At 49.0% G+C, this 12,000-nt stretch overlaps 1 protein-coding gene across 1 annotated transcript in view; it reads right to left on the reverse strand.

The window, feature by feature from the left end:
• The window catches only part of TTC9 (tetratricopeptide repeat domain 9), a 29,396-nt gene extending 22,884 nt beyond the window's left edge, over positions 1-6,512 (reverse strand). The window contains exon 1 of the mRNA XM_052782316.1: positions 5,989-6,512. Coding sequence (XP_052638276.1) covers positions 5,989-6,373 — 385 coding nt within the window. The 5' untranslated portion in view covers positions 6,374-6,512. The remainder of the gene's footprint in view (positions 1-5,988) is intronic.
• Positions 6,513-12,000: the final 5,488 nt, after the last annotated feature.

Here is a 12,000-nt window from a genome sequence, read left to right on the forward strand (position 1 = left end):
CAGCTTTCATTTTGACACTAGCTTTTATTGAACCAGCTGAACCATCTTCAGCACAGCACTGATGGAAACCTGTGGAGGTGTAAGAGGCTGTGACTCATTGTGGGACTTTTGCTGGAGGAACTCTAGGACGGCATTTCAGAAGAGGATGGAGTAAAGCTGACAGGATGTGCTACTACAGAACTCTCAGAAAACATACCAGCGTTCTCAAGGTGGAGAACAACCGGTACTCTTCAGGTAAACAAATTAACCACCGCTCTGTTCTTGAAGAAGCTTTGTGATTTTTGATACCTCCTGCTTCATCTCCCATGGTAAGCTGTAGCTAGACGTGGATGGATCTCAGCTCACCAAGACTGCAGCTCCTCTGGGCAGTCTGGCCAGGGGATCTATACCTTCTCAGTACTGTGCTTCAGGCAAATGGTGACAAGGTCACCTGGGACAGGCTTCTCCTCATGCAAAGGGAATTAAACATGTGGTAGACGTGGCTGCAAAAAACCCCCACCAGAGCCTCAAGTTTTTAAAAGTCTTGGGAAGAATAGCGACATATGTAGAGGAAAATGCATCTCCTGCCTCAGCAAGAGAGATGCTGTCAGACGTGTATCACTTAAACCAAGTTTGGTGGCAGCTCGCCATCCTTTCTCTTCCTCCCTCCCGCCCCCCCGGCATCTGGATGTATTTCCGTCCCATCCTCTCGATGCACAAGAAACTCCCTGAACAGGGAGGATTTCGTTCTCCAAAATAAAAGGGAATAGGTAAATACTGAGTATTTCTAAAGAGTAATTCACGACAATGGCTTCAAACCCCACTTCTTTCTTAAATACATGTCAGGGTTTGGGCTTATCACTAAAAAGCCACACATAGTCATCTGTGTTTATTGTCTGCTGCAGTTGCACCTACCTGGAGCACTAATTGCATCAGGCCTGTGAAACAAGATATTCCCATGCACTCTGGCTGGGTAGATCTATCTAAACCAAGAGTGTCGGGAAAGTCCCCCGTCAATCAGTGAAAGTGCAGACCACATCCCGCTCTGTTTGCTGTTGTCTCTCTTTCCCATTGCATGGCCTCCTTACAGAGGGTGGTTTTTGTTGATGCAGCAGATAAAAAAACCTTTCACATCAAGCAAGAATCCAAGACTGCTTTAACACCCACAGCACCATGTGTCCTGGTAGAGTCTGTACTTGTTAATGGCTATATACTGGGATGGGATTTTAGCAGAGGCTCCTGGTGAGGAGTTCTAGTGGGTGGTCAGTGGAGACAAGTTTTACCAGCTTTTCTCACGTTTGGTTATATTTTTACTTGGATTAAGTATTATAAGTATTCTTATTTGGATTTCTCAGTGGGACTACTCACCAAAGTCTGCGCAACTGGTGACGGCTGGAAGTAGTACCTACACCCCAGCCTAGAGCCCGAGGGTGCTAGGGGGTTCCTACGCTGCTGGAAGTGCCATGTTTTGTGGGACTGTTGCTGTGACCTTTGCAGTCGTGAATGGTACCAGTGGCAAGTTTCTGCCAGCGTAGGAGGCCAAACCTCATTAACCAGGCTGAGATGTATCTTGGATTGCTACATTTTGTAATATACTGCCAAGACTCCTATAGTAAACTAAACATACCTGAATGGGGATATAAACACGTTACATTTAATTTACATTCATGTAATGAACAAAGCCTTCCAGTACTCCCCAGAGGTCATAAACGCAGATGGATAAACTGAGGTTCGAAGAATGGAAAGATTTGGTGAAGATACCACAACTGGTTAGCGCAGAGAGGGAGGATTAGAAACCCAGATCCCCCAGTGCCAGTCCTCATCCCCAGTTCTCTCCCTGGTTCCGTTTCTCCTGCCAGGATTAGCTCCAGCATTTCTGCATGCTTAGGAAAACCAGCAAAGGTTTGCTTATCACGCTGCAACATTCCCTCACCAGAAAAGCTTAAAACTATGCTTACCCTTAGCATTTTGCTCCTTTGGAATGACTAGGACTTGTTTCTCTCTGCAGAGCAGACATAGTCCTTTTGACCCTGTAAACTTTTAGGCAGTAATGCTGGAATAAAATAATCATTGCATTTAATGAGAGTAATGGTTGCATTTGTAGTAGGTAAATGATCCCTACCTGCATGCAGTACATAAAGCATTTAAGCTTCTTCTAGATCAAAGATGCTATACCGTAGGAGTGGAAAGGAGACTCAGACCTGAGGGATATTTGGCCAGTTTGCTTTTCCGCAGGCATTCTTCATACATTCCTCTTTTTTTAAAAGAACACAAACCACTGACTTGGAGGAAACTCAGTTGAATGCACCATCAGGATGAGATTGTGGTCCCTGTTCTTTATTTTTCAATAGGGCTAAGAGAGGCAAAAAGAGGTCAAGTGACTTCCTCAAGGTCAGAGACTGGCAGTGAGTCATAAAGAAGGGACTGTTTGCCTTACAGCCCTGCATTCATTCCGCAAGGCTCTATGCTGCTGGTAGGCTTTTTCTTTGCCTAGCCTAGCAATTTCTGGGAGCCTTGACCATGCTGCTGCTCTCACCTCTGGTGACATTTATTAGACAGACTTATGGTAAAAGGAAGGGGTATCGGCAGACCCATGTAAGAACGCGGCAGCACTGGATTTTGCAGACATGAGGGGGAGTCCCTTGAAGGCAAAACTCTGGGAGCTTAAACCAAAGCCCAGATAGTAGCTTAGTGAAAGAAATGTGAGCAGCACTGCCAATGGCAAGCGGTGAAAATCCTAGGCCGATTTAAAATATTAAGAAAAAAAAAACCAAAACCACAAGAATTTAAAAGCCAGTAGATTTGGGATCCTTTGAAATGGGCTAAATAGTTTAGGTTGTGGGGGTGCCACATGGCTCCACAACAGGGGACCTTAGAAAACCCACCGAATATTGTGGGGGTCCCGTTAAATACAAGAGCTGCCCACCCCACCTCACGGTATGAGAATTGCCTGTTGAAGGTGCTCTACAAAAGAAGCAGAGCTAAACAAGAATCTGTATGCACGTTTGTGCCTAAATTTACATTCTGCAAGGCAACAGAGGCACGGACAACAGTTTAGTGTTTGCCCACATGTTCTTACTCATGTAATCAGTCAGATGATTAAAAAAAACCCAACAACCAACGCCAGCCTTCACCCATGAGATTGTCCCAAATCCCCTTTGGCTGTATGTTTTGCACCTACTTATTTGGCTAAGTGCATATTTACCTCTAGTTGATGCTCTCCTCTGACTGGTGCACTGCATCTAAACAAGTAATTATTTGTGTGTGTGCATCTATATTTGTGATGCAAAACACCTCTGACAGGTGGATGTGTGGTGGCCACATGAAAAATGACAGTGCAAAAGCAAGGTGGGCTTCTGAAATGCTAAGCTTAAAGAGTAAGCGGAGGTGCTAAAAGAACTTGATAATAAGGACACTCAGATGACAGCTGCTAATGCTACCGGGTATACATCAGAGCTAAGTGAAAAACTGCTTTCTCTAGAATTGACTGCTGTTATGCTCTCTGCACTATGCAGATTTATTTATTTTAAAAACAATTCTAGGCACTCATTCAGTGCTCAGAAGCAAAACTCTCTGCATCTCCTCCCCTCCCCATGTCAAATAACACTGACTTCAACTCTAACAGCATGCGCTGGTGCCTCTGCTAGAGCCCACTGTGTAAAGAAATTGGTGGCTTCTGCTGCACCACACTTAGACAATAATGTCCCACTGCTGCACCTTTTGAAGTTGCTATTAGAACGGTATACTAATTATTATGACAGTTCTGGGGAAACTCCCTCCCCCCTCTTCCCTTCCCTTCAGACACAAATTCACAGATCCTCCTGCTAGAATGGGAGTTCTGGGACTGGGCTAGGAGTAGCAACACTGCAATTCCAGTTTAACTGCACACTCCCCTCCCCAACATGCGGGGCACTTCTTTAAAATTGCTTGCAGACAGCCCAGCAGACACACCTGAAGCTACGCATTTCCGAGGCAAATGCTGTTCTCTGCTCGGTGCGTGCCATCTATTGAAAACATGTGACAACCATCTGTGCAAAATGACAGCTTGACCTGCTGTGAGGTTATCCCAGGAAAAGCACTGCTTGCAGCTCCAGGGTTAATTATACTCATCCTCTCTTGTGTTCACACTGGTTAAATTTAGGAAAAAAATCTGTTCAAATCTAGGTTAAAGAATGAGCATGTTTCTCACACTGTCTGATTGCTACTGCTGACAAGATCAAATACAAGCAACGGTGAAAAAAATTCCCCGCACAAATGCAAAACGGTAAATAAATAAGCCGGACAATGACTATTATGCAGGACAACTCCATCAGCAGGAGCGGACACATTTCTAGCAAGTGGAACCTGTGTACTCAGCAGAAAGTGCCACAGAAGCAAATCCCATCCCTTCCTCCCACTTCATTTACCTTCTACCTACCACGTCTCATTGGTATCTAGCAGAGATATTGCCTGCGAGTACTTTTTCGAGCCCAGGAACTCACCAAGCTATATTGTTCAGAGTATTACGGGCTCTTTGTATAACCCCACCAATCTAAATGATCCTTGCCAAATACAATGGATTTTAATAAACCTGTGAACAGAAATTTGGAGAGAGGCATAATGACAGCTGTGCAATTATGGTATCACTCTGGAATCTCACCTGCCTCTCCCTCCATGCCAGTTCAACAGGCTTTTGAAGGAAGAGTATTTGAAAACGTGATGCAAGGGGGCTAAATTGTGCCCCCATTGCATCCCCAAAGGCATGTTGAGTACAACAGATTGGCATGGATTAAGACGAGAAGATGCTGGCTTGGTGTTTCAAACCATTCGCTTTATTCTGCGTCTTTTTTAGCACCAGACAACAGGAAACAAAGCTACCCAACACTGTCTAGGAAGCCAAAAGCCGAGCGATGGTGACAGCTGACACACTAATGTCCTGATTTTCGCCATTTTTTTCCCCCAAGGATATGAAGGGTAATGAGTGACCTTTCATCCTTGTGGAAAACAGCAGAGCTTTATTAACGTTGTTACTTTGTGCACCTTGTCCAGGTTACGAACGCTCTCTTCCCGGTAGGTACCTAGGCACAAGTTTTTGTTTTAGAGATGCTTTCAGGCTTGGAAAGAAAGAATCCATGCGCTGCTAGGGACCAAAAATCACCCAAGCAAGAACTGCAGGATCGGAGGTTAAGCTCCCTGAAGTCAACAGGAGTTCTGTCTCTGTAAGGACTTCAGAATCAGACTACAAAGTAGTTAAACCTCCCACCCCTCCCCTCCATCTTCCTGCAGCACTTCTTCTAAACAGATGGCAGAGAGCAAAGGGAGGGATGGTCAAACGTCTACTGACCACAGCGGTGACTGGCAGCTAGCGAAAAGCCAGTATTGTATTTGCTTTCAACTTTCACTGCTACGAGGCCAAAGAATTCTTTTTATATCTAGTACTATTTGGAGCCATTGCAGCGGCACCCAAACCCTTCCCCTTCCTTATATCAAATGTGGCAGAAGGAGTCTCCCTCTCTCTCTGTAATACTGCTAATTACCGGCGCCAGAACCGGAGCCGTGGTGAGGGGACTGAAGGACATCTCGGGCTGAGGGAAGAGCGCAGCATGCAATCTTGGCCGGCTCACCAGCCACAATTTCTGCAAGTCTGAGCCTCCCACGTACGCAACGCTGCCTTATCACCTGTCTCCCAGGGGAAGAGGGCGCGGGGATTAACCAGCGGCGGCCGGAGCAGCCCCCGGGGCAGGGCAGGGCCGGGCCGGGCCGGGCCGGGCCGGGGGGGGCCGCAGGCGAGCGGCCTGGCCGGGCGCCCCCTCCCCAGCGCTGCCGGAGGCGGCCGGGCACCGGGCCGGGTACCGGCAGCCCTTCTGTGCCGAACGCGAGAACAGAACCAGAAATGGAAGACGACGGAAGGAAAGGACGATGAAATGGGCAGAGAAGGGAGGCAGCGCTGCTTCGCGGAGGGGAAGGGAGGTGTGCGCGTCCAAGGTGGGGGCACCCCGCCGCCCCCCCGCGCCCCGCGGCCCCGCTGACCTGCCAGGCTGTTGTAGCAGTCCACCTCGATGGCCTCCACCGCCTGCCGCTGCTCCTCGCTGAGCCCGCCGGCGGCGGCGGCGGCTGCGGCGGCGGCGGCTGCGGGAGGGCGCTGCCCGGCCGGCTCCTGGCTCAGCAGCAGCAGCAGCGCCTTCAGCTCCAGCAGGGCGCGGTGGTACTTGCCGATGGCCTCCCGGAATTTCTTGTCCTTGTAGCACTGCGCCCCTTCGCTCTTGAAATCCAGCGCCCGCCCGATGAGCTCGCCCGGCTCCGCGCTGCCCGCCGCCGCCGCCCGCGGCTGGGCTCCCCCCGCGGGGCCGTGCCCATCGCCCGCCCCGCGGCCGCCGGCGTTCAGCTTCCCCGCCGCCGGGCTGGCCCTCTCCATGGCCGCGGCGCCGCCGCCCGGCTCCCGCGCCGCCCTACGCGGGCGATGCCGCGGCGCCCGCCGCCGCGCTCCCGGCCTTGCCCCCGCGCCGCTCCCCGGCTCCGCCGCTCGCTCCCATCCTCCGGCGGCCGCCGCTCCTCCTCCCCCGCCCCGCAGCCCGCGGGGCGCCCGCCTCCGCCCGCCCCCGCCACCAGCCGCCCGCCGCGGGCACCGCCGCCCCCCCAGCACCGCCGCGACCCCCGCCCAGCGCGGCGCAGGGCTGGGGGGGGCGGCGGGGGCCCGGCAAGGGGCGAGTGCGTGCCCGGCGCCTCGGCTCCCCGAACCGGCCGTCCCCACGGACACCCCCCCCACAGCGCTCTCCCTCAGACTGGGCTCCCTCCAGCCGCCGGTAGGCGAGCCCCTTCCCCTCCGGCGCCTTGGGGTCTCGTGTCCCCGCCCGCGGGCTGGGATCCCATCGCCTCCCTTCCCCTCCTCGCCCCAATTTCCCTTCTCCCTCGCCTCTCCCAGATCCCACCAGCGGCCGTCCACCGCCTACGCCCGCTCGTGGTCCCTCAGGGTGCGTTGGGGTGCGCAGCCCGCGTCGCTGGGCAAACAAGCGCCAGGCAAAGGGGCCTGCTGTGCCCTCTGCATCAGGGCAGCAAAACGAAGGCCCGGCAACTGCCCCCGCACCAGCCCCTCGGGGACTTCGACTTTCCTGAACCCGGTTTTCCCACGTGCTGCTGAAAAACGGGTCGACGCTCGCTGGTGCCTGGAACGTTTCCCGGTTTGGGGGTATCAGTGGGGAGCGGCTCTCCTCGTGCAGACAAACGGCAGAAGAACCGCTCTCAGCACCAGGCTTGGCTTCGTTCCGCCAAACACTGTGTCTGCATTGTGCGTTAGAGCAGTTTGGTGTATTTTGGGTGCATTGTTGTGCCAAGATATTTTGTAGGTCGTACCTCAGGCTTAAAAATGAGAGGATGGATGAAAATATAGTTGGGGTTTTTTTCTCAGTAATGTACTGGGAGGCGTCTTTTCATTAGCCGTGTAACTTTTGCGTGGTAAAGCTGCAGCTGTGGTACAATGTGTTCAAGCTTCCCTCTGCAATCAGGAGGACATTTTAAAATGGAGTCTGAAGTTTCTCTCTGAGGTATGTCCAGCCTAGTGTGATGGCATGTGGTGGTGCAGCGCTGGGCAAACTGGGATAGCTGTGCAGCACAGCTCCATGTAAAAGTATTAATGCAGGTCTGGAACTGGTGCCTGGATAATTCCTTGTTAGCAGGGTTAATAAGTTGGGCTTTATGCATCAGTAATGTGAGTCTGCTGCTGCTGGGTTTCTGGACCTTGCCGAGGTTGTGGTCACAGTGCGGTACAGTCATACACCTACTCACTTGCATCCAAGAGCCAGAGCCTCAAGGAGAAGCAAATAGCATTATGCTTGTGCTAAAAGTATAATTTTGAAAGTACTTGCGTGAGAGATATTACAGCTAAGGTATTCAGCAATGATTACATGATTTCAAGTGCTTTGATTTCCAGGTGCCCTACAAGACACATCTTCAGGAAATCTTACTTTATGAAAATGAATGGTCAGCATTTTCAGGTACCTTGAGCCAAGAATAAGATCAGTTACAAATCTTGCTCAAAGTACGTGTGATCTAGAATCAGGAAATCCCAGGGGGTGGTGGTGGTGGTGGTAGGTATTAGTCTCAGTAGTTGGCATGGATTTGATGTGTGGAACCTAAAAATTAAGGAAGGAAAATTCCTGCTGGGTCTTTTTTTAATCTATCTATCTGCTAGTCATATTGCACAAAGTAAGTTTAAGTAACTTCAGTGGTTTTGTCGTACCGTGATTGATTGCTGTTCGGGAGAATTCACAAGGACAATGTATGTCTCTTGTGCTGGAACGCTGACTTTACCAGAGGAAAGGAGATTGCCACAGAGGTTTAGTTCCTCAGATTTGAGCAGCTGCAGAAGCAATCGAAGAAGGCCCTGGTGTCTTGAAGGGTGGTGCGGCAAAGTGACATTGGGAATTGATGTTGCTTCCCTCTTTGGGAGTTTGCCTGAGCCCATGGACATGCGTGGTATAGGGGGCACCGAGACATAGGTGACTTTTCCTTCTCTCCCCTCCCCCATGCATTAGCCTTAAGGGAGTTTTTGAGATGTCTTCCTTTGGTTACTGGTCAACAGCGGCTGCCTGAAACAAGCTATGCAAAGCTGAAGTTTTCTTATAGAAGAGTCTGGCAGTGGTCACTGCCAATACGGGTGCAGATGTGGTCAGGAAAGGTCACAAAAGATTGACAAAACTGGGTGCTCCTTGCATTATGAACTATACTGACTATATCAAACTGTGCCTTAGTCCCGAATGTTGCCTAAGCACCCAAATGAGTTTTCCATCTTGTAGTTCTTCCAGAAATGTCCAAGCTCTCTTCCTGACAGATTGCTGGTGAATATGAAGAGGAATGTCACAACTGTGTAAATCCCGAAATAGACGATAACAGAAGTGTCTAAATGATTGCTGTTTGTTGGCCAACTTAGACTTTTTGTTGATACCAAACAGTATCCCTCAGCTGAGAGCTGGATCTCTCAGCCAGAGAATTTAAAGCTGCCGTAAGATTTGTGCAGGATGGCTGGCAAGGGTCAGTTTAGTCCATTGTCTCCTTCCTCCTAGAGAGGAGCTAAGTAATGTCTTGGCTGCACTAAAATATTTAGGAAACATCACAGCGTCAGTCACAGGGTCACCACATTGACCGTTCTTGTAAGGGACCGCTTTTGTTTGTTTCTTTTTCGAGGGGAACGTGGTGATTGAGGGAAAACATGAGAAGCTATCACCTTTCCAAGTCAGACAAGATTTGTACTTGAGAGAGACCTCACATTTCATTTAACATACAACGTGATGTCCAGACCTAGATTTCAGCTGCCTGGGGCCCACTAGACTCCCAGTACAGCCTTGCAAATGGTCAGCACCTCTAATGATACCCAGCTTGAAAACCTGACAGGAACCTGAGAGCATCAGAAAGAGTAGGCTTACATATTATATAGATATACTGGACTGTGAAATAGTCATTCAGATAAAATGAAGCCAGTTTGCAGTCATTATCTGTATGCCATGAGATGAGGTCATGGTATTGGTCAGTATTAGCTGTCGTGCCTGTCTTTTGTCCAACGGTGAGGTTTTTTGTCCGTAGAAGCAGAGCGTGCTTATCTGTCTCATTCTGTAATAGATGGGGCGTGCCTGTCTGTCTGGATGCCCCTAGGTGCCGTGTCTAAAACTGCCTGGGTGTGCCTGTCTCTCCTCCTCCACACTGAGATTTCCTTAGCACGTTCCAAAAGCGGACATTTGCATTGCTCTATTATTATTATTATTGATGATGATGCAATGGTCACATGCTTCGTAGGGATATTTTAGGATCTGTGACTCACTAAACCATAATTTCCTGCTCACAGCTTACCTGAAGAAAATTGTCTTTGTGGGGTCCTGTTCATGGTTGGGAGATGTGTTCTTGGGTGAAACTGTAAATATTGAGAAAGATACTGGACACGTATCTGTGAGATCTTCAGACCTTCCTCTAGCTGTGGTTGTTTCTGTCTGCCCAATAGGATGATTAATTTACAGGCAGGTGTAGGACGGATTCTTTGCATTTCAGGACAGTGCTATAAGGAAAGTAGAAAGGCTTCTGAGAGCTAAGGAGGCTGGGCACCTGGGCTCTGGTGATGCATTTTTCCAGCTGGATGTGAATTTGCTGTAGCATTTATGCTGTTGGGTGAGATTTTTATAAATTGAAACTTTAAGGGCCACTATGAGGTCTCAAGTCTATATATACATTCAAAACCAGATACCAATTTGGAAAGGCCTCAGTCCAGTTCTCCTTGTGCATTCATCGGCATTGATGGGACTGTTGGCCATGTGAGAATTTTTTCATCAAGTCCTTCATGAATAATTATAGGGGCAAACCACAAGCCTCACCCCTTTCTGAATGGGCCAAAACCAGGTTGTGATGCAAATGGTGTCAAGCCCTTGTGAACGGGAGAAGAGATCCCTCACTGCCTCCGTTCAGCTGCAGAATTCCCAAGCTGCAGCGAGCTTCCAACATACACAGCGGCTGCTGCTACAGTCTGTCACCAGCTTAGTCAATCAACCATTATTTATTTCCAAATCATATGTAAAGCTTTGCACCGTGGCCTTTTGTCCATGCACAGGGAAAAGAAGAGACAGAAATTCTGAAAGACCTGGGAAAACAAAAGCAGAGAAGCCTCTGAAATCCTTTGCTTGGGAGATTGTCTTATGTAGTTATATCCAAGGAAGAGAGGAAAGGGAAATAAAATCATATGAAACAAAAGGTTGCCACCTTGGTACAAATTCCTTTGATCTCTCCATATCATTTCTTGCAGTCAATAATTCCTTTTAGCACAAGAGATCCTTTGTTTGCAAGTATTCATCAAATGGAATATACTTCACTTAGAGAGTATTGTGCATGTGTTTTCTTCCACGGTCTGGGTTGCGTGATTGGTCAATTGATCCTGCGGGGCTGTTTGGTGCTTGCTGATTGCCTGGTTAATCGGGACTGCAATGAATTTCCCAGGAATAGCATACAGTCAAGGAAGAATAGTCAACGGAAATGTTTGCAGGCACATAAGAGTGCCTCTGTGACCAGCCATTCCTTGGGCGTGTATGAGCAGCATCTTTGTCACAGAAATGTTTGCTGATAAAGAATATTAAGAGGTAGATGGTTAAACAGAAGAGCTGTTCAAAATTAAAATGACTGTTCCGAATTCTGTTTTTAACAAACTGGATTCTTTCTTTTTCATAAAGACGATAACACATTGCGGACTACGAGGCTTAGCCATGGAGACTAAAGGACCCTGGATGGGCCAAATCAAAAACGTTTATCATCATCACAGTGTTTCTTTTTTGCACTTTAATTAAAAACGAGTACTCTGACTTGCAGAACGGTCGCACTGAAAGGGAATGATGCCAACAAAGTTTGAGAAACACTTCTAATCTCTTAAAATCAGTTGTTGACAGCCTATCTGCAGGCTGCAGCTATAATCTCTCAAGTGAACCCCAGTGTTCTGGGAAAGCCCTTGCACATCACTCAGGGTGGACTGAAGAGCAGCGAGGTTGATTCCTCTGTTGTGTGTGAAATGAGTAGATTTGGAAAAAAACCTAACCACATCTCTCTTATCAGGCAGATATTGAGAATTGCAAAGTAGGCACTCCTGTATCTTTCAGCCCTCATTTTTCCTCTCTCTCATCTACCAGCATCCAAGGCTGTCCTAATTCTGAAGGCACATCTATGCCAGGGGAAGGAGCATGGTGTGAGTTTTTTGAGTCAGCAGTGACCTAGATCTGACTTGAGAACAATGCTTTTACTGCGACCCTGAGGAAGCAGACCCTCGCTCCATCGTCCCAGTTACTACTGCCGCGGGGAGACCTGCAGAACTGCTTAATGCTATGCCATGACAGTATGGGCTCGAGTTACTGGGCATCAGCTGCTCCACCACGACTGGCAGGGTGCCTGCTCTGACCCTTCCTGAAGGTGAAGACACTCGTTCCTGTCATGCTGAAAGGCTGCATATTGTGCAGCATTAGTGGGGAGTGAGGACTGCACAGAAGCAGTTGCTGCAGGGCTGCTCCTGTCTGGCATCCTCTT

The sequence above is a fragment of the Harpia harpyja genome, chromosome 3 (genome assembly GCF_026419915.1).
Source record: "Harpia harpyja isolate bHarHar1 chromosome 3, bHarHar1 primary haplotype, whole genome shotgun sequence".
Lineage (NCBI taxonomy): Eukaryota > Metazoa > Chordata > Aves > Accipitriformes > Accipitridae > Harpia > Harpia harpyja.